Below are 23,003 nucleotides of genomic sequence, written 5' to 3' on the forward strand. Positions count from 1 at the left end.
CTTCCTTTCGTACCTTGAACCTTGAACAATGTTTAATGAGCACCGCATACATGGAAGCTATGGTACTAGATATTTGGGATTCAATGCAAGATAAGACAGACATGGTCTTTGCTGTCACAGAGCAAGGGTCTAGTGGAGAATACAAACAAATGCAAAGAACATTGCCACACAGTGTGGTAAGGGTCCAGCATGTAGTGGAAATACTTAAGAAAGGTATCAAGCCCAGACTCAGGTAGTCAAGGAAGCCTTCCTGGAGGAGTTGACTATTATCTTGAGACTAAAAGAATGAGGGAGGCTTGCACCAGATGGGAAGAAAGGAGAGATGCTAAGAAGGACCAACTTATGCAGGGTCTCATAAGTCATGTTAAAAAGTTTGAAGTGAGCTTCCCTGGTGGCGCAGTGGTTGAGAGTTCGCCTGCCGATGCAGGGGACACGGGTTCGTGCCCCGGTCCGGGAAGATCCCACATGCTGTGGAGCAGCTGGGCCCGTGAGCCATGGCCGCTGGGCCTGCGCGTCTGGAGCCTGTGCTCCGCAACGGGAAAAAAAAAAGTTTGAAGCATGAGGATCTGATTTGTGTTCTAGTGAGGAGGACACTTGGACCATGGAGTGTAGAATATACTGAAGGCAGCCAAGTGTGAATTCAGGAAAATCAGTTAGGAGGGTTTTGGCTGCAGTCCAGGAGAGAAGTGTTGTCATGAATGATAAATGATAAAGGCAGTGGAGCTCCGTGGCAGCGTTTGAAAGATATGTATAAGGTAGGATAGCAGAATTTGATGGTTGATTAGATCAGTGGTCCTAAACAGGCTGACTTTGCTCTCCGGGGGCACCTTTGGCAGCATCTGGAGACATTCTGAGCAGGGGCCAGTGACGCTGCTTAACATCCTGCAACGCACAGGACAGCCCCCAGGACAAAGAATTATCAGGTCCGAAATGTCAATAGTGCTTCGACTGAGAAACCCTGGGCTAAGGATAACTTAACTATTTTGATACTGAGGCTATATCCAAGAAATCATTATTCACTTAAATCGAAGGCCTAGTGGTTAGGAGAAAATAATAGACTTTTTGTACTAGTCTAGCAATCTTTAGGATGTTAAGAAACATCGTAGAGTTTCCTGTTATTGTTGTACCGAATTAAAACTAGTCTAAGTCTGTTGCAGTTAGCTCATGCTTTAGAAAAAGTTCTGCAATATTTTAATTAAAGTTAAATTTATACACTCAGCCGGGTAGTTTATGTTATCGTTCTCTGCATTTTCGTTGTGACTATGTTTCAGTACTCCAAACTCTGATATAATTATTAACCTAGCATCGGATCTACTATAGCACGTTGTCTGGTTTCTTAAATCAGTGAAAGGGGAAGGACAACTTTTGATGTCCCTTTGATAGATATCATCCCATACAGTGCTCAGTGTGGAGGACAAGAACGGGACTCTGGTGAATACGGAGGTGTGCCATCTGGAGGGCCTCAGCTGCAGGGTGAACATCAGCTGTCAGTGTCCGCAGGGTCCCCCTCACCTGCGCAGAGCTGCCTCTCACGAGAGCTCGCCCCTCCAGCGGTGCCCATATCCAATGATTGACGGAGGGAGGTGCGTAAAGGCCCGCCTATTTCCCTGGGGATTGGCTGAGGCCTGTCAGGCCTATATCTGTTTGCCCAGCTCACTCTGCCTAATCCTGCCCACAAGGGTTGATCCCTCTCTGTACTCTGCACATCAAACTCCATCCCAGTACCTTCTGGGACTTAGAATTTAGCACCCTATACCAGGGGTCTCCAACCCCCGGGCTGCGGACACAAGCCCGCGGCCTGTTAGGAACAGGGCCACCCAGCACGAGGTGAGCAGGGCGAGAGTGAGCGAAGCTTCATCGGCAGCTCCCCATCGCCCGCATTGCCTCCTGAGCCATCCCCCACCTCACCCTACCCCGCCCCGCTTCGTGGAAAAATTGTCTTCACGAAACCGGCCCCTGGTCCCTGGTGCCGAGAAGGTTGGTGATCGCTGCCCTATACCGTCCCTTTTCTCTTTCCTATCGCCAGGACTAGCAACATTATTACAGGGCCTGGTGCAAGATGAAAATGCAGGACCCCTTGTTCGAAAGGCAGGGAAAAAAGGGCCGGTAAACGTACTAAAATGGGAAGCTTTTCCTTTTTTCAGCGGTCTCGGTTTTTCACGGTGTTTTAAATTTACTATTTAGTGTTGTTCTGAGTAAAGAAAATGGAAATGTTAAATTAGTAGCACAAATCTGCCGTTCATCTTTATATTACCGGTAGCCCTACCTTTTACTTTCCTTCTGTGTCATCATTTTAAGCATTAAGTGATCAGCTAATCCAGAGAAGCAACACGAGTAAGAAAGGATCTGATAGGAATACTCGGCCCTTTGTCTTTCTTAAAACACCATTGCCTTCTTCTGCATTTGAAGCAAGTTTTGGTTTGAAAGGAAAGCATGGTCTTTCTCTCTCACTCCCCTGTGCACGTGCTCACTCAGTTGTAGGTGTAACACACTTACCTGGTACTCAGTCTGAGTCTTACTGGACTCCCACACAAGAGTCTACTGGAATTCTGTGTCCTGGGGCATCTCTAAGACTATGTGCAAATGGAAACGCACAGAATTGCAGACTGAAGAATCCGTAGCTCTCTGCTCACATGCATGCTTCATTGTCCCATTGGACTTCACTTACAATATGCAAATTCAAAGATAAAATTATTAGGAATTTTAAGACAGTGACAGCTGAGTTGAACCAAGTTTAATGCTTCTGAGCGCCAGATTCTGTGCGACTGTATAGGTTGTATGCCCATGAAGCTGGACCATCATAACACAGCAGTCCTGATTCTCTTCCCCCTTCTTTAACTTTTCCATCACTCACTTTTACATCCAGCAGCAACCGGAGAGGAAAGAGAGAGTAAAATAACAGGTTATTAGGGGCTGCTGAAGCATAATGAGTTAGACTGTGGTCCTATCCAAGGAGACAGATATCCTCCTATCTCATCTCCAAGCTGCAAGGCCTGATTTCTTTCCCTGCTATCACGGAGCTTCTAAAAGCTTCCTGTCTTGAATTATCTGTGTGCGGTTCATTCCAAACTATTGCTTCTGGATCACTTATGTCTTGTTTTTCTTGAGAAATTAGGTATTTTTCAGCATAAAAATTTTTCTGTCTCTGTTTCTGTCTCTGTCTCTGTATATACACCCCCATACGTATGTATATACACACACACAGATAAATTTCTGATTGTATAAGAAATCAGGTTCGCTGTAAAATAATTCAGAATGCAGAATAAAGACAAAAAATCATTTATAACCTCACCATGCACATATAATGACCGGATACATTTTGGTTAATATGCTTTCAGTCTTTTTCTAGTTACATGAAGTACATTTTTATAAAAATAAGCCCTTACTATATGAGCTATTTTGTAACTTACTTTTTTACTTAGCATTATATTGTGAATTTATTTCCAAATCAATAAATACAAAGCAAATCATTTTTAATACCTAATAATATTTCATTTTATTGATGTGCTATAAGTTACTTAACCAGTCCCTTACTGACGGACATATATGCTGTTTACAATATTTGGCTATTATAAATAGTTCTCCGGAGTATATCCTTTTATGTGTATCTATTATTATTATCATCACCATCTGTTTATTAACTTTGCTTAAAACCTAGAAGTGAAATTGCTGGGTGATGTATAATACTTTATTGTCAAGTCTTAACTTGTATAACAACCTCTTAGAAGTTTCAGATGTTAGTGAAACAGTATGATGAGTAACAATCCATGTGTCTGACCTGTCGTCTTTTCCATAAGACCTTCCCTACAGCAGTGATCTTCACAACCACTTGGTTTCAGCAGCCACTCTAGTGGGTGAACACTTGTTTCTTTTTTTCTTTAATTAATTAATTTATTTATTTTTGGCTGCGTTGGGTCTTCGTTGCTGTGCACGGGCTTTCTCTAGTTGCGGCGAGCAGGGGCTACTCTTGGTTGCAGTGCGTGGGCTTCTCACTGCGGTGGCTTCTCTTGTTGCAGAGCACGGGCTCTAGGCGTGTGGGATTCAGTAGTTGCGGCACACGGGCTCAGTAGTTGTGGCTCAAGGGCTCTAGAGCACAGGCTCAGTAGTTGTGGCTCACCCGCTTAGTTGCTCCTCAGCGTGTGGGATCTTCCTGGACCAGGGATCGAACCCGTGTCCTGTGCATTGGCAGGTGGATTCTTAACCACTGTGCCACCAGGGAAGTCCTAAACACTTGTTCTCATCCCTTAGAACATCTCAATGGTTAGCTTCTGATTTCCCACTTATTACAGGCCAGCAACGTACCATTGAAAATCAATTAAAAGCCCTGGAGACTGGAACAGATGATTGAACCAAAACTTGAAACTCTCAATCGAATACATGTTCATTCTTTTTTTTTTTTTTTGGTATAAAATGTTTGCACTTTTTTTTTTCAGATGTATTTCAATTTTTTTTGTGGACTTCCAGACATACTTTTCTCAGGATTATGCACAGACAGCCTGGATCCATTCCATTGTAGACTGTGTGACCATGCTCTGCGGTGAGTATCTCCAGGGATAGATAACTACTGGCTACCCTTGAACTATACATGACAGTGACCTTCCACTGCCTTTGATGACCAGTTTTTCTGAGTAGAAGGGCTATGATTAAAAATTGGCTAAAACCATCTAAAAAGAAAAGTACGATCCTGCATTTAGCCAAACTCCCCCAGATGTGCTTTTGCAGTTAACATTCTTGGCTGATGTCAGATGGACCAGGTAGTGAATACAGTCAATTAGACACATACCTATAGAGATAGGGAACTGGGCAATCACAGTACTTGTCCTGATTTTGGATGCAGTTAACCGTACAGTATATGCTTGCTTTCTTCTGAATGCTACGGTCCCCTCATTCTCCAGTCACATAAACAGCCACTGGAAAGTACCATGAGCCATTTCAATGTGATCTCCTTATATGAGTGCCAACAATGTGTGCATCACGTCTCAAGTCTTGTTTTCATTCTCATCCCTTCCCAGAGGGTTCAAAATTTGGCTCGTTTTTCATGCATCAATCTTCATTCTTAGGGAAGTATTGTAGAAGGATAGAATGGTGCAATCATGAGATAAGCACATTCACTATGGCTGTAGTTTTCATCGAGAGCCACACAGGTGCTACGTACGGTGTACAGAGTGTTCTCAAGATTCATGGAATCTCTCATCGATCTAAGGAAAAACTAACCTTGAGAGTTTTCTTTTTAAAACTTTCCAACCAAAGTTATTAAATGAGTGCCATAGAAATTTTCTGCAATTGGGTCAAATCAAAATGATCTATTTGCAGACGAGACCTATTTAATCCTTTCGTTTAGGTGACTCCTGAGTATTTTAGAAAACTGTTATCTCTTCAGGCCATGTCTTAATGGCAAAAGAGAAATATTATATTATTTGGTATCATAAATAATGTCATCTATGCCATTCTAGGTACTGATTCATATTTATTTTTAGAAAAATGTACATAATCAGGAATTGGTTGATTTGTGCTGAAATGTATTTCCTTGGTTGGGAGGAATTTGAGTGCAATTCTAGGTTTCATGAGATGGCTAAGTAGACGCTACTGATAACGCAGGAAGGTCATAAGGGATCAAGAAATCATATTTTCAGGTTTTATTTGTAGCCTGTCTTTTTTGTTTTAACCAGTAAGATGATCACTTGGTTTTCAGGGTCAGATGACTAAGCACAGCCTTTGTGTGAGCATGCCAAGACAGCCATGTTTATCTTTCATGGAGGATACAGGTGATTCATTTCTCTCACTGTTATCTTTTGGAGAATATTTATAATCCCTCAAAGAGGAATAAATGGCCTTCAGTGACCACAGTGGTCACAATGACCATGTGAGGCATTGAGCTAAGAGCGGGGTCATGTTAGATGCAGAATATTTAAATTCTGCAGAGTCACATCTGGGACACCCATTGGGGTCATATCTGTCCTATGATGAACAGGGAAGTGAACATTTTTCATTGAGTTTAGTATACATTTTGTCAGTTTCCAATAGCCATAGCAGCATCAGACTGAAGAATTAGATATATTTTCAGGAGATTTGCTCATTCCTATTCTCCAGAGGTTATATATGCAGCCAGCCACTATTCTAACTAGATGGGATATTAAGCTGATGACTGATTCTATCGTGTACATTTGTGTCACACCCAATTTTAACCTGATCGATATAAAAATTATACTCCACAGATACCTAGAGAATTGGCTCTTCTGATCTTGTTACTAGGAGTACTGGTGTCAGCATGAATTATTCTTCAGAAAGAAATTCACATGCATTCCTCACCCATCATCTCTGCCATCAGTCTGAGAGACCCAAGGAGCCAGAATAACAGGGTGAAATAACCCTGCACTCGGTGTAAGGTTCCCTGAACTGTATAGTTCTTGGTGATTTTGGGTATGTCATATTCCCCTAAGCTTCAATTTCCGTTTGGCCTCTTCCAGCTTTAATTATTAGTCTATAAGCCTGGAAGTTGGCACAATTCTGACACATTGTTAAACCACCAATAGAGTGAGGCCAACCAAAATGTCATCATCTCATTTCCTAGATTTTCTGGGCTTTGATTTCTCATCCACAGGGTTTCCAAAAGCCTGGAAACAGTGCCAGATTGTGAAATTTGTCTATGATCTCTCTGCCTGGCCTTTTCCTGCATAACACTGCTGGCCATGCCATGTTGCCCACTTTCCTTTTCTAACGTTTACCTGTCATAATTATTGTTAATTGTGTATGATCAACACTATATGAAACATACAAGGCACATCGCTGTGCAAGTGACATGTAGTTTAAAGGAGCTGATTCACTGTTTAAAAAACACCACATAATCCTGGGATTATGGCTGTCATAGAATGGAGATGTGGAATGAGCCGTCAAACGCCAGTCAGGAGATGTGATCCTAATTCCAGCTTTGCTACTTATTCTCTGTGGGACCATGGACAAGTCACTTCCTCTCTCCTTGGTTTCCGAATCTGTAGAATGAGTGGGGCGGGCTCGAGGCTTTGAAGATGGATCGTTCTCTGCTCTGCCAGCGCAGCACCCACAGCCTTTCCACAGTGCCCTCAAGGCCTTTGTGTTGAACCTATTTATTATTGTTTTTGAAGCTCCACTTGGGAGTGTTGTCAGTAACCATTTTTCCTGTCAAGTGGGAATCATGCTGGGTGGCTTGCTTGCATCTACTGGTCTCATCCTGGGCTCATTTGCCACCAGTCTGAAGCATCTCTACCTCACTCTGGGAGTTCTTACAGGTAAGGGCACTTCGTACCACCCTTCTCACCCCACCCTATCCAGGGGTTTTCAAGCCCACCAACAGATCAGTAATTCATAAAATATTCATTTTGTAAGATGCATAATTTATCTTAATGTCTGCCTACCTAGCAGTTAAACAAAAGGGCTAGAAATGCAATGGACTGTCATACTGTAGTGAAAATGTGTCACCACTTTAATTCAGCCACTTGACAACAGTGACTGCTGGCTTTCCCTTGGGCAGCCGTGTATGGCTGAGATTCTCCACTCAGAAGCAATGTGACATTAGCCAGAGCAACATAAATTTTCGGCAATGATCATTCTCCCAACATCTTTGCCAAGACATTGAAATACTGTCTGTGGTTGACCTGAGTTGCCCCTACTTTATAGCGAGTACCATTGTCCAATAAATGGGGTTTTACCATTTTAAAAAGAAAGCCCCTGTGAATATTCTTACATTGCACATTTTCTTTCGATGTTACGGAAGTATCTTTAGAAAAATGAAGCCCATAGAAAGAGAAGCAACTGATGTGCATTCCATAAATCACACTTACAGGGACTGCATAGGATCAAGGTGGGCTTGGTTGGTGGGACTAGAGTAGCAGTTTTCTGCCCCATCACTTAGAGGGGAGGGTGACACTAACTCTTGTCTGGGCCACAGGGGTAGCATGATCAGGCCAATAAAGGATATAATCTCGTAGTAAGGTTATAAATCTAGCTCTGTCAGCTAAAAAAGGTATCTGTCCCCGGTCATCCAAAGGGCCTGACTGCTAGGGTGTCCCATCATCCCAGTTTACCAGGAACTATCCTGGTCTTGGTGCTGAAAGCCTCACATCTGGGAAACCCCTCAGTGCAGGCAAATTGGGATCATTGCTCACTCTGCTCTGCAGATGGGAACAGGAGCTGAAGGTAGTTCTCCTTTTCCTTCCTTGACATTTAAATTCCAGGTTTAAAGCCCTTCAAGTTTTCTTGACTTAAAAGGAATAGAAATGGAAAATCTTGAAGAGGCGTTCTGCTGACTTTAAGGGATATTTTCAGGTGGCTACGTGTACATGCTACGTTCGTGTATAAAATTGGCACAATGTTTCCCAATATGTGAGATTACTCTGGAGCTTTCACGGGGTCACAAATGCTATTTAGACCCAAATTCCAGTGTGGTCCAGATTATCAGAGTTGTGTCTTCAGGGGCAGTGAAGAGTTGAAGTAATTCTCTGGATAATTTAAAAATACTTAAATTATCCAGAGATAGTTTAAAAATACTTAAATTATCCAGAGATAATTTAATTTATTAAAATTAATTTATTAAAAAAGAAGTGGTGGGGAGAATAAATTTCTTAGGTCAGTGTTATCCTGATTTTCTAGTTAATTCAAATTGAGCTTGTATAATAGTTTTTAAGTTCTTCATTTTATTTTGCTTAAGTCATATTCCCTTAAGGCTTTTCTTCCCAAGAAGAAAGTCATATATATGCTATACTTTGCAAATTGTGGATGACTGGTGAGGGGAGACTCATTTTCAGCTTGGTGTAGAAAGCAGTTTTAAAAGGGCTTATTTGATTCAGATTCTCTTTATTCCAAATAGTATGATTCTGAGAAATGTTCTTTCCCTGGCTGTTCATGCCGTGCCACCAGCACTCATAGAGTTCTCTTTATCCCCAGGTCTTGGATTTGCACTTTGTTACTCTCCAGCTATTGCCATGGTTGGAAAGTATTTCAGCAGACGGAAAGCCCTTGCTTATGGGATCTCCATGTCGGGAAGCGGCATTGGCATCTTCATCCTGGCTCCTGTGGTTCAGCTCCTTATTGAACAATTTTCCTGGAGGGGAGCATTACTCATCCTTGGGGGTTTCGTTCTGAATCTCTGTGTTTGCGGCGCCTTGATGCGGCCAATTACTCTTAAAGATGACCAAACAACTTCAGAGCAGAACCATGTCTGTAGAACTGAGACACAAGGCTTTCAGCGGGCGTCTCCCTCTTCGACTTGGACTAAAGAATGGGTGCAGACCTGCCTCTGTGGCTCTTTGCAGCAGGAATACAATTTTTTACTGATGTCAGACTTCGTTGTATTGGCCATCTCTGTTCTATTTATGGCTTATGGCTGCAGCCCTCTCTTTGTATACATGGTGCCTTATGCTTTGAGTATTGGAGTGAGTCACCAGCAAGCTGCTTTCCTCATGTCCATACTTGGGGTGATTGACATTATTGGCAATATCACGTTCGGATGGCTAACTGACAGAAGGTAAATCCATGAAACCGCCATTGGTTCCCCACCAGGAACTTTAAACTTTGAGTTTCCCCTCATCACCTTACCCGCTAGAATACCTAGGTCTGAATAATGTTAACAGGTTTTTGATATCTGAAGGCAACTCTCTTGTTGGTTCTTCTAGTCAGAGGTCAGCAAACTTTTCTGTAAAGGGACAGACATTAAGCAGACAAAGTCACCTTGGCTTTGTGGGTCATATGATTCCAACTCTCCAACTCTGCTGTTGTAACACAAAAGCAGCCATAGACAATATGTGACCAAGAGAGTGGCCATGTTCCAATAAGACTTTATTTAATCTTAAATTAAAATTTTAATTTCTCATACAATTTTCCCTCACAAAATTTTATTGTTGTTTTGATTTTTTCCAAACATTCAAAATTGGAAAAACCATTCTTAGTTCACAGTCCAAAAAACAAGTAGTGGGCTGGATTTGGCCATAGTTTGCTGACACCTGTTCTAGATTTTTTAGGATGTTGGGTATGTATAAATGGCAGAAGCGAAGTTCTGGTGACAGATTTAATTCCATTCTAAGTCAAATCAGTCCTCCGGTGAGACAACTTCTGTCTGGGCATTGTGGTTTTAGTTTCTTTTGAACCACCCCAGAGAGTGGCTGGCAATAGAGAGAGGAACAGACTCCAGTCCAGGCAGGAGGATCAGGTCAATAATAACACATTATCTGTAGCCACGTATTTATTTATTGATTGATTGATTTTTTAATTTATTTTTATTTTTTATTTTTTTGTGGTACGCCGGCCTCTCACTGTTGTGGCCTCTCCCGTTGCGGAGCACAGGCTCTGGATGCGCAAGCTCAGTGGCCATGGTTCACGGGCCCAGCCGCCCTGCGGCATGTGGGATCTTCCCGGACCGGGGCACGAACCCGTGTCCCCTGCATCGGCAGGCGGACTCTCAACCACTGCGCCACCAGGGGAGCCCTGTAGCCATGTATTTATATTTGACAGTGCAAAGAGCAAATAGTTTCATTATGATTTTAGGCTTAGAAACCAAAGTTATAAGAAATCTACTGAGTAGTTTCTTCAGCTAATGCTAATCTGTTTGGATTGAAGAGAGCAAACTACTCATATTCTCCTAAATGATGGACTCCTCACACTTGAGCTATGACCCGGAAGAGCTATCATCCTATGGCTTCTCACACGTTATATCTTTGGGAACTAATCAGGATCCAACTGCCATTATCCAGTATCGTGAATATAATATTTAGTATTAAATCCACATTTTTAATGGTTAATGAGTTGGCGGGAGAGCAAAGGGTAACCATCCTTACAATCAAATAACTCAACAAGAAGCAGCCTGGTATAAGTCTGAGAGACGGATCTCTAGTCTGAGATATCCAAGACCTAAGTTCTTGTGCTGGCTCTGCCCCTTCTTATCCCTGTGACCTAGAGAAAATCCCCTAACCCTCAGAGCCCCAAGGGTCTTCATCTGTAAAATGGGCCAGTTCAATATTTGCCTATGGACATTATAGCATTTTGTGAGGCTTAAATGAGATTGTGGGCAGAAAAACATTTGTAAGGCATAAATTGCTGGTGCTGATATTATACAGAGTCTTTAAAATAATTGGTATCATAGATGGCTTTGGATCTACAAAGGGAAGTGTTCATGGAAGTACCACTGGGGAGGTCTTGAAATACGACTTAGTCCTAATACAAGACCTTCATAATCTCTGGCAAATCACCTTCGTTTCTTCATATTATGACTTCCTCTTTGTATAACCACTTGGGTTACTGAGCATATATGATGTGCTGGAGACTAACGGATGACACATCTGAAAGCATCTAGAAAATATTAGTCTCCTGACACTCTATGTGTTATTTCACAACTATCCTTGAGTAACACTATGAGATAGACAGCCTCCCCATTTTATAGCTAAAGGAATTGAGGTTAGAGTTAGGCAGTTAGTAGGTGGTAGAATTGGATTCAAACTTCTACCTTTCTAATTTTAGAGCACAGGTTATTTTCTACCATACCATGCTTCCTGGGAAGATACATTCTTGCATTTGCATATACCAAAAGAAAGACAGGAAGACAACGTAGAAAACACACAGTGCGGAGGCCATCTCTATAAATAATTGTAGCGCTTACTGCTACCTGGGCATGGCTCTAGAGCTCTTTGATGGAACCTGTGCATACTGCACTCATTCTTGGTCTTCACCTCCACAGGTGTCTGAAGAATTACCAGTATATTTGCTACCTCTTTGCCATCGGAATGGATGGGCTCTGCTACCTCTGCCTCCCAATGCTTCAAAGTCTCCCCCTGCTCGTGCCTTTCGCTTGTACTTTTGGCTACTTTGATGGTGCCTATGTGACTCTGATCCCAGTAGTGACTGCAGAGATCGTGGGGACCACCTCTTTGTCATCAGCGCTTGGCGTGGTGTACTTCCTCCATGCAGTGCCGTATTTGGTGAGCCCACCCATCGCAGGTAAGTTTGCAGAGAGAACCCTCAGTCACCTCTTCTCTGTCATATTGATGTAAAAACAGTGAACTCACACACACCCATGAGGATTGGAAGTAAGTTGGGAAGCGTGAAAGAGAAAGGGATGCCAGAGCCACCAAAACATCATGGTCTCACCTACATCCTTGTTTTATAATCTTCTTCCCACTAACTGGGGGACCTTAGCATACTTGGAAAGAAAAAATCCCAAATTAGGATCTTGATTCCATTCCATACTAATGATAGAAGCAATGGAATGAAGCAGCTGTTCAGACTTATAAATAAGTTGGGCACGTTCAGAGGGAAGGCTGGCAGGAGAACAGGATTCCAGTAGGGGGGGCGGTAGGTGGTGAGGCTGAAATTATAAAGTGCGGGTGTCATAGTGGAATGTCTTGAGTGCCAGCCGAAGGAGTGGGGCTCTATACGCTTCAGAGAATATTGCTAGTATTACAGCTTTTGTGCAAAGGGGTAGTATAGTAAAGAGTATATTTTAGAAAACGTGGTCTAGCAATTGATCTGGTAACTTAGGGGAGAAACAGGATTTTATCCTAATAGTTCAAGAGCCATCTGATAAAGGCCTGAACTAGGGCTGCTGCGGCAGAAATAAGAATGAGCTCTGGGGCGAGGGGGAAATTTGGGGGAAAAAAATCAACTGGATTTAGCATGTGGTGATAACAGAGGGAAAGAAGTCCAAGATAACTTAGGAGATAATGGCATAGTTGAAAGAAATAAGGAAGCTGGAGAGAGTAGCTTTGCCAGAAAAATACTAAAAATTTAATGTTTAGACATATTCAGATATCAGAAATACCCAATAAAATGCTCAGTAGTGCTGTTTAAGGATGAAATCTGAGAATTTGAGGGAGGCCAGACTTGGATATACAGATTTGGGATTCAGGATAAAGCATCTAGAATGTTTTGTAAGCTGTAAAAATGATATAAAAATTAAAAACATAAATAAGTAATTCAACAACTATTCATTGCATGCATTAAATAATTCAACAAATATTTATTGCATACATTAAACAAGTAATTCAACAAATCTTTATTGCCTGTGTACACCAGCACTGTGTTTGGCGCTGTCGGTATAGCAGCAGACAGGTCAGAACCCATGCCTTCTTGCTGGGGTGTGTGGTCTAGACCAGTGTCTATCAGAATGAGGTCTTGGGACCACCTGCATCAGAATCCCCTGGGGCCCTTGTTAGAATGCAGACTCCTTGACCCTCCCTCTGTGATCTGGACCTTTGGGGGTGAGTTCCAGGAATCTACACTCTCAGCCAGTTTTCTTGTGATGCTCCTGTACACTAAAGATTGAGAATAATTGGTCCAGATTATTACCTGCCTAAATTAAAAACGAGAGTGAAGAAGTTCTCTGAAGATAGGCAGAAGAGATATGAGTCAAGCATTTGCTTAGAAGGAAGGGAGGGAATTTTTTGAAGAACGCAGGATTTCTGCTTTAGCTGCTATTATGAATACAAAGTTCGGCTTATTTCTAAACTCCAGCAATTGCTAAAGCATCAAACCAAGGGAAACTGACTGCTTGACAGCTGCTGATGAAAGTTCCTCGTCAGTTTAAACTCCATGATAAAGGACTACATGTTTAGTGCTTCATTTTTAGAAAATGCCCCCAAAATGTTCCCACATCCTCCCTCCACAGCCACTTTTTTGTATTTACCAACCTTTAGGGACAGTGTAACTCTGTTAAAAAGTCATAGGACGTAAATTGGGATTCCTGGATCCTTTTTTCAAACCATGGCCTTCATTTGGCAAATCAGACATTATACTCATTGCCAGGTACTAGAGGATTAGCATGTGAGTTCCTATTTAATACTTCTCGTATTTAATTACTTTTAAGCTAACTCTCTACTCAATCTCTTCTGTTTTCTGCTACAAAAATGTACAAACAAATCACATGATAACTAAAATATTTGAGAGTAGTTTGGATTGCAGGAAACTTAGGGCTTCTAACAATTTTTGCATGCCTTTTTTGACTAATCGTTTTGAAGTAGGTGAGAGGAGAAATCATACACTTCTCTGGTGGATTTTCTTGGCATATCAGTAAAGTTTGGAGGAATTTTAAAAAACCTTTTTAGAATTTGAAAAAGAATAGACACGTGTATATGTATAACTGAATCACTTTGCTGTACACCTGAAACTAACACAACATTGTTAATCAACCATACTCCAATATAAAATAAAAATTTAAAAAACTTTTTTAATCACAAAATAATTTCCTGCCAAGGTCTAATTTTACCCCACTGAGTCTCTGATTATTGTGACCTATATTTTGCATATCATATACTCTGGTTCTCCTCGAAATTTAGAGCCGGAATAGATATTGTGGTTAATTTGTTGCAATAAGAGATAAAGAAAATTTATCTTTTCTTTAAAGATAAAGAAAAAAAGAGATGAAAAAAATTCTGTGATTACAGAATTCTGCTTTCTGAAGTTTGCATTTTAAACTGTAAGATGGTCCAACGTTCTAATTTTCAAACTGGATGGGGTACGATGACTGGATCCAACAGAAAATTTGGATTCTGCTTTATCTAGAAGCGTGTTCTGTTACTCAGGATAGTCAGTATGTGGCTGCTGGGAATACTACTACTAGCATTCTGTACAATTACATTCTCTTAACACCCTAGATAAAGAAAGAATCCCATCATCAGTAATTTGAATGATGCTGTTTATATCTTTTTTACCGTATTTCATGGGATTACTAATAATAACTAATATTTATTGTGTGAATACTAAGAGTGTGACACTTCCAAGCACTTTACATAATAACAACAACCCATTTTAGAAGTTTCCCTAGAAAATAGAATGCATTTTTCAGTTGCTGCACAATACTTTTAGGACATCTGCTTTTTATGTCAAAATTATAGCAGCGTTGCTAGCCATCTATTGTTATTATCCTGACGAATTATTAGATTTGAAAATGGGTAAATAATTGAATTTTCAACTCAATATCATTTTTCTGTTGCTTGTTACAGGATGGCTCGTAGACACGACTGGCAGCTACACTGCAGCGTTTCTTCTCTGTGGGTTTTCAATGATATTTAGTTCTGTGTTGCTTGGCTTTGCTAGACTTGTAAAGAAGATGAGAAAAACCCAGCTGCAGTTCCTTGCCAAAGAGTCAGATCCCAAGCTGCAGCTATGGACCAATGGATCGGTGGCTTATTCTGTAGCAAGAGAATTAGATCAGAAAGATGGGGAGTCTGTGGCTATAGCAATGCTTGGTTCCAGCCCCCCATGATCAATGGCCTTGAGCCTGAATCTTCAGGGCTGAAAGAGGTGGGACCACTGTATTGTACGTGCTTCTGAAGGATTTTATTTTGGCAGAAGTATTGTCTTCTAAGGAAATTTATCGTTTTATTAATATGTTTGTAATGGAAAAATAGCAAATAACAAAGCAAGCTGGACTGGCTCAGAGTTTCCCCATTTGGGATTTGTACTCACAATTGAACTCGCATCTTTTGGGCAGCGAGCATCACACTATGGAGAATGTTAGGACCTAGCTGATATAATTCATTGTAAATAGAGGTAATTTCAAGGCACGACCAAAGCAGATGACACTGGACGCAGCTTTGTTTCAAATTCTCTGCCCTTCCATCTTCCCTCCTCAGTTAGAAGGTAAACAGAAACATTGACATGTAGGTTTCTTTATGCTGTTCAGAGAAGGGGGTCCTGTATTAATCATTGCCTTTTGAAGAACCTAAAGTACTCTTCAACAACCTGTTTCAAATGCTAATGAGAAACTCCACTAGGAAGAAGGTTTGTCATCCTCACCTTCCACCACCACTGAAAGCTCTTTTCCTAAAACGAGGCACTTAACCTCCAACCAGACACTCACCTCTGTTGCTATCACATATAATATTTACTCTAAATTGAGTAGAACACACCAAGACACATGGGCGATTTCTAAATCTTACCAGAAATGTTAACTCTAATGCTTCCCTTTTTTTTCCCTTTAGAAATAAAGCATTTATTTAAACTGTAGACAATTCCTGTTAGGAATGGAAAAATGTTGGCAGCATTCCAACTGGGCAGGAATTGAATTCTTGAATCAGCAGGTCTCTGGTGAAAGTTTTCTTTTCAGATCAGATATTTAGGTTCATTACCCAAACAGGACTTGGGAATTTTGCCTGAAAAATATTATTCTAGAGATACTCTGAAGCTGAGATTCCTTTCTCCCTGTGTTAATTTTTGTTCCAATGTCCACTGCTCTTCATCTCTTTATAGATAATCATTAGTGGACCTTTTCAGCTGAATGAGAAGACTTCAGGGGTTAACCTCAGCATCACAGCCCTCCCACAAATTGTAGCTTTGGTCAGGGGAGAGGGAGGACAAAGTTAAGAAGGCTAGTGGTGTGTTGTTTTACAGTTTATAATCACATACCTTAACTCATTGGATTATAGTTTGCTCATTCCCGAGTACCCTACTTTCCTGTGGTGTGGGATAAAGTCTTCAGATTGAAGAGGGAGGGCATAGGGAGAGAAGAGAAAGGCCAGATCCCCCAGCCTGTCTCCGACCATTTTAAGTCCTCTGAATTATAATCCTGAATCCGGAATCATGTTGCACTTGTAACACAGGGGCAAGTTATACAATTGAAAGGGGATTTTAATTATTCAAAAATTTAAAATCTGAACCTCAGGGAACTATTTTGACCCTGAAGGCCATTCAATCCACTGTCCCCCAACAGATCTCACAAATGCCTTGCCAGGGGTGCTGAGAAAAAAAACACAGCCATGAGGAAGATCCAGGGTTGACTAAGCACATTCAGCAAGAGTCTTTGCCTATAACTGGATTTTAAATATATATATATAAAATTATATATTAATACATTGCTTTCTGAATGAAATGCTGACTTGATTTTATGGCAGAAAACTAATATCTCATAGGTGTTTTCCAAAGAGAAAACAGGAATGTTTCCTGTTATCTTTATACTTAGTTTGAGAATTTAGTTGTGAAACACTTCCTTTGTCATTTGCAATTTTAAAACAATATTTGGAAAATATCTGTAAACAGTCAAAGTTAAAATGAAGTTTTATGTGTTTGGAATAGCACTTTACACTAAATGTCATTTCTTGAATCTTCAAGCCTAAAGATTTTTTGAAATATAAAGAGTTATAAATATTCTTATACATATTTTTTCCTAGTGATGATCACAGTAAAATTTTGTTTATCTGGTTCTGTGATGTAATTTCTCTAAAGTATTATAAGTACTCATGAAAAATAAGCATAGAGATCAGAGCTTTTAAAAATTTGTATAAAATATTTGTGACATTCTGCCTTTATACATGCATACATTTGTATTTTACTTTTCTTTTTGGAGTGGCATTTTTAGAAAACCAGTAAGGAAAATGTAGATCTTAGAGGTTACCATTGTCATCGACACAAAATTTTACTGTTATGTTCCATTTGTCTATACTGTTTATTTCAAAATGGAGCAATTCATGGGAATGATGTGTTTGTTTTGTGGAATCAAGAACAAAATTGTGGTGGGATGATTTTACATCTTAAATATTTCTTTATATCACTGCAAGTTCTACTTTGAAATTGAATGAGTAGAAAAGCAAATGAAATGTCTAACTTCTGTAGATACACTGTACCATTTGGCCTTTTGTTCAGATTGTGATTTTGCTAACAGATTGGCTATTGATGATAATATTTTCTTATTTCAAAAGCATAATAAAATGAGTTGATAGTCATGTTTGGAAAAACATTTTTCCCCTGCACAAAGGGTTTGGATTGTATTGTGAGTGGCTCTGTCTGGATTATGCCAGGATGTAACTGGCATATAAAGATGTGGTAAGCGATCAAATAATTTACAAAAAGCAGAACCATTTATTGAGAACTTCCAATGTGTTAGCTACCGTGTTAAGCACTTCCTATGCATTGTCTTATTTAATCCCCGTAACAGTCTGTATTATCACCATTTAATAGACATGGAAACTGAGGCATTAGGTCCCACGTCTTCTGACTCTGCAGTCACTGCACTCTAGTGCCTGTAGTGAATTCCTGTAAAACTAGGAAGCCGTCTGATGCTGGAGTCTGCCTCCCTCCCTTTGCACCTGCTCAGATCTTCTCATGTGGGTTCAAGAAACCATTTGGAAATAAGCCCTTCCTTGGGCAGATGAAATCCTCTGGGTTATGCTGCAGTCTTCCAATCAGTATAGATGGGATGATCCTGGATTGGAAATTTCCAAGAATCTTTCCAAGAGTCTGGTTCTATCAAGACCACTACTTCCAGGCTAAGTGGCTTAATTTGCTGTCTATTGATCCAGGCTCCTCTTTGGGAGTATTTGTCAGGGCGGGGGGTGGGGGGATGGGAGGATGTGGAGAAGGCTGGGCAGCACGCTTTGTCCCACCTTCTGCATTACCAAAGTCACGCTTTCTCAGTCAAGAGGTGAGTTCTTTCTGAAGTGCCTATACCATTGCCCAGTGATGATGAAGATGGTAATATCTATTTGGCACTCATCTTCCTGGTCCCAATAGGTCTAATTTGGAAATTGTTTATTGAAATGAAATAGTGTGAATTCAAGGTAGATATGAGTTTTTCTTCTCATGCTTCAAAGTTTGTCTTTTTTTTTTAAACTCCACTGAACCATACATTTTTATACATGTTGCCAGAGCAGCTACCAGTAAGAGATGACTGGGATTTTGTCCCATTAGCACAGAGAAATATTTGGTGGGAGGATTGGGAAAAATATTAAATAATGATAAAAAGATTGATGTTTAAAACATTTTATTATGAAAATTTCCAAACATATACAAAACCAGAAAGAAAAGTACAATGAACTTGATGTACCCATCCCCCAGCATTTATCTACCCCTTTCCCTACACCCCTGATGAAGCTGTTTGAAATATGTTGACAGAACAAGGAATAACTAAACTTGGCAAGAACATGCTAGCGGAGGGTATGGGTGGTCAGTATCACCTATTCAAGAGCCACATCATTACCTACAAAGCTGATGGGGACCCCTTGCTTGCCGCAGTCTTCCTTTGGGCGTCTGAATTGCAGGCTAAAACTCTTCCTGCTTCGTTCCCAGCCCCGATGTGGTCTATCTACCTGAAGCTTAAGGAGGTGTCAAATAAGTGAAAAGTGCTTCTGAATTCTGGGAGAGAGTGATCACTATTACTTGCATTATTCCTCGTAATTATTTAAGTGTCAGAGCCCTCTTTGAGGGGTCCAGGACCTAGGATTGGTCTAAAATTAAATACAAAGCACTTTTTTTTTTTTTTTTTTGCGGTACGCGGGCCTCTCACTGTTATGGCCTCTCCCGTTGCGGAGCACAGGCTCCGGACGCGCAGGCTCAGCGGCCATGGCTCACGGGCCCAGCCGCTCCGCGGCATGTGGAATCCTCCCAGACCGGGGCACTTACCACTGAGTCCAGTGCCTAATTCATAGTCACTCAATAAACACTTGGTGAATGAGTGAAAACAATAAGTGAGCAAATGAAAAAAAGAACGAAGGAAGAAACGGCTAAAGAGCATTATAATGCAGCAAGGGTAGGGCTGACTGAAGGTCAGGTTTGCTTGAAGTAGCTCTTGCACCCAGAATGCATAGGAAATGTTAGATGTTCCCAATTCAGTGGCCCTAAATAGGACACCTGGTAAGAAGTGTCACGTAAATAGCAGGAGCTCCAGAGCACTGAGTATCATGGGGCAGGTTTGGGAAAGGGAATAAAGGTGGCAAAGAGAAGAGTTGGTAGAAATATATTAATTAAAACTTTAGATTAAGGCCTGAATGTAAAAATGATACAACTGTGTTGAACCCAGACAGACGTAATTAAATAGCTTTGTTGTGATCAAATTGGGTGGGAGGCCTGGGCAAGAGGCACTGCCCGTGCAAAGGAGCCCTGGAATATTGGGAAAAGGTGGAGCGCAGGAGTCTCATCGTGAAAAGATGGGGTTTCAGTTACAGGGACCACACAAGCTGGTTTTACTTTACATGAAAACACTGCTCCAGGATTTGGCCGGGAGCAGAAGCCCCTGACTGGCGTCTTGCCCGGTACTGTGGCTGGCCTCTAACTCACAGGGCATGACTGAAAATCAGACGGCGTACTGGCTAACTTTTTTAAGAGTTGGTGAGAGGAGTTAATCAACCAAAACTATTTATTAAGCACCTCCTTGGAATCTGGCACCATGTTATATATGGTGGGGAATTCAAAATACACGTACCACCCCTTCCATGATCTCAGGTGTACTTCCTAATTGGTAAATTGAAACTAACTCAGGTGAGAATAATCCCAAGAGGTGTTTAAACGCTGACTGAGGCTAAGGGCGTTGGTTCTCTGGGCGTCAGGAGAGGAAGAATTCGTGCTCTGCCAGAGAAATTTGAGATGATTCCGAGGAACTCAGGTATGGAATTGAGTGGGTTGGAAACAGCCTCTACTCTTTTCAGGGGAAGAAGCTGGGGAGTAAGGGAAGAGGATGTGGGGAAGCCTCTTTATGTGGCTACCTGAAGTTCTAGTCGATTCCTAAGGCCAATGCAAAATCAAACACAAGCTGACACTAATAAATGTTCTGGTGAGGGGATCCACAAAGGTGTCTGGAACTTTGGGGACTGCTGGGATTTTGGGCTGCATTTGGCTAAATTAAAAACAGGGATTTTTCAGGGCCTGGGGTTATACTTTAACAATTACCTCTCAACTCTAAAAAGGAATCATTTAGGGCTTCCCTGGTGGCGCAGTGGTTGAGAGTCCGCCTGCTGATGCAGGAGACACGGGTTCGTGCCGCGGTCCGGGAAGATCCCACATGCCGCGGAGCCGCTGGGCCCGTGAGCCATGGCCGCTGAGCCTGCGTGTCCGGAGCCTGTGCTCCGCAACGGGAGAGGCCACAACAGTGAGAGGCCCGCGTACCGAAAAAAAAAAAAAAGGAATTATTTGTAAGTTTTTTCTTCTTAAATAGTCCAGAGATTCAAGAAAGTTTTTGTTTTGGTTTGTTTTGTTTGTTTTGTTTTGTTTTTCAAATAACTACATGTTATGCAGCGCTGCCATCTGCTGGAATTAGACCACTTCCCAAAAGTTGGTGATGCCTCCAATTACAGTTTAATTGGACAAGGCCAGCCTTAGAACAAAGTTTGTTGTTCCCTTCTCTTCCCTCCCCTAGTCCCTGCTCACTACCCATCCCACATGTATCCTCTTCCTCTTGCAAGTACAAATATAGGGATAAAGATGCTGTGTTGTATTTTTCAGGATATATTTTCATTGCCTAGGTCACTTCTCTATGTAGAATATCAAAGTTAATATGAGTGATAATTTTAATTGACTTAACTAGGGCTAACCATAGGTAAAATTTAATGTGAAAAAAAATATTTTGAGCCCTCTGTGGCCTTCTTTGGGAATTCAGATTGCCATCCTGGGTCCCATTCTTGGTCCCCTACTATTGTGTTAATTGATTTGATATGAGTTGAAAAAGGATTAAGTTAAAGTGTAAGATGAAATCTCAAACACATACCAGAAGTCAAATTTTGAGAAATGTTGAAACCAAATGACATAGGGGAGTGTATTCTGTATAATTTGGAAACATAAAATGTCATGCTGGTTATACTGTATACTAATTATGACAGATTTAGTGATTGAATTTACTTTTAAATGTGTACTTCCCATGAAATTGTGAAGGGATGCTATTTATAGCAACAATTGCCTTCAAAGAGAGTGTATCATGTTAAAATGAAAGACTCTTGTTGAACTAAGCAACTAAATGAATTTGGTTATGCATAAGTGTGTCTGTGGCTGTATATGAGGATAAGAGAAAACTGAATTACTCTGTTTCAGGAAAACAGTGGAATTGGTTTTTTTTCAGGAGAAGAGTAGAGATAGGGAAGGAGATAAGGCCCAGAATCATGGCAAGAGGCAGGAATATCAAGAAATGGTTGAGGGTGTTTCCTTCTTTCTTTCTCTTTTCCCTTCAATCCATCTCTCTCTTTTCTTTCTTTCCTTCTTTCTTTCTCCCCATCTCCTCTCCTCTCCTTCCTTCTATGCTTTCTCCTGCTCTCTTCCTTAAAAAAGTGATTATATAATATTAAATTACTAAGTTGTGGATTCTCCTCTCCTAAACTTTATCAATAAAGGGTTTTTATATACAAATGGCCTGTAAATGGCTTTCATTTTTGGTGTTTGTTTGGTTTTTATGTTTGTTGTTTGTTTTGGTGAGATTGAGGTGTAAGGTTACCGGTGTTAAGGTGGTATGGAAAAGGGAAATCATGTGAAGAGGTGAAGTGCCTCTTAAACTAAATTAGTATTCAGTGGAATTAGGGGCTCAGAGCTACTTTCCAAAGTCCATGGCTTGGAGGCTCAAGGCAAACTCAGGGGATATTAAGGGGCAGGTGATCCCAGCCTACTTCTTGTCGTTTCATGAGTTACAGCACCCTCCTTCCTTGCCTTCTTGTGTTGTTCTCCACACTGGGTAAAGTTCTGATTCTGGTTGGTATGTGCATGGGAGATATATCCTACTTCCCAAGGGCAAAGAATGGGATATTCTGGCTTCTAATTGTTTACTGGTTTTTCAACCTTCCAAAGTAGGTTTGCTTCCTTTTTCGAGGAATTTATTCCAAATCTCTGATTTCTAACATCCAACTCTTAAGCCCCTCCCTTAGACTGAGTCCCTTGATTTCTCAGGCCATTCTCTCCAGGGGTTTCAGAGCAGCTTTTTTTTTTTTTTTTTTTTTCCGTATGCGGGCCTCTCACTGTTGTGGCCTCTCCCGTTGCGGGGCACAGGCTCCAGACGTGCAGGCTCAGCAGCCACGGCTCACGGGCCCAGCCGCTCCGCGGCATGTGGGATCTTCCCGGACCAGGGCACGAACCCGTGTCCCCTGCATCAGCAGGTGGACTCTCAACCACTGCGCCACCAGAGAAGCCCTCGGAGCAGCTTTTAATCCCTTTCACAATTCCTTCCAGGGAGTTCTGGGACTCTGTGAAAGTGTTGGGTGACCTATGATTGTAGAATGTCTGTGCTTTGTGTGATTCTCTGTAGCATTCTCCTACAGTTTCTGTAAAGATTGGTCCTATCGTCCCATATCCTTCATTAC

At 41.3% G+C, this 23,003-nt stretch overlaps 1 protein-coding gene across 4 annotated transcripts; it reads left to right on the top strand.

Annotated features, from left to right (window-relative positions):
* The first annotated feature begins 4,439 nt into the window (after window positions 1-4,439).
* On the top strand, window positions 4,440-18,235 carry SLC16A12 (solute carrier family 16 member 12). 4 transcript variants are annotated; one of them, XM_060034508.1, is made up of 7 exons: window positions 4,444-4,537; window positions 5,693-5,765; window positions 6,216-6,381; window positions 7,122-7,265; window positions 8,920-9,499; window positions 11,702-11,961; window positions 14,961-18,235. In XM_060034508.1, exons 4-7 carry the CDS (start codon window positions 7,172-7,174, stop codon window positions 15,221-15,223), a joined length of 1,197 nt encoding a protein of 398 aa, XP_059890491.1. In that variant the 5' UTR covers window positions 4,444-4,537; window positions 5,693-5,765; window positions 6,216-6,381; window positions 7,122-7,171; the 3' UTR covers window positions 15,224-18,235. The 4 variants fall into 4 exon arrangements, with proteins under 4 accessions (XP_059890490.1, XP_059890491.1, XP_059890489.1 ...); XM_060034506.1 differs by having other exon boundaries at window positions 6,216-7,265; XM_060034505.1 differs by lacking the exon at window positions 6,216-6,381.
* Window positions 18,236-23,003: the final 4,768 nt, after the last annotated feature.

This window comes from Delphinus delphis, chromosome 16, assembly GCF_949987515.2.
Source record: "Delphinus delphis chromosome 16, mDelDel1.2, whole genome shotgun sequence".
Lineage (NCBI taxonomy): Eukaryota > Metazoa > Chordata > Mammalia > Artiodactyla > Delphinidae > Delphinus > Delphinus delphis.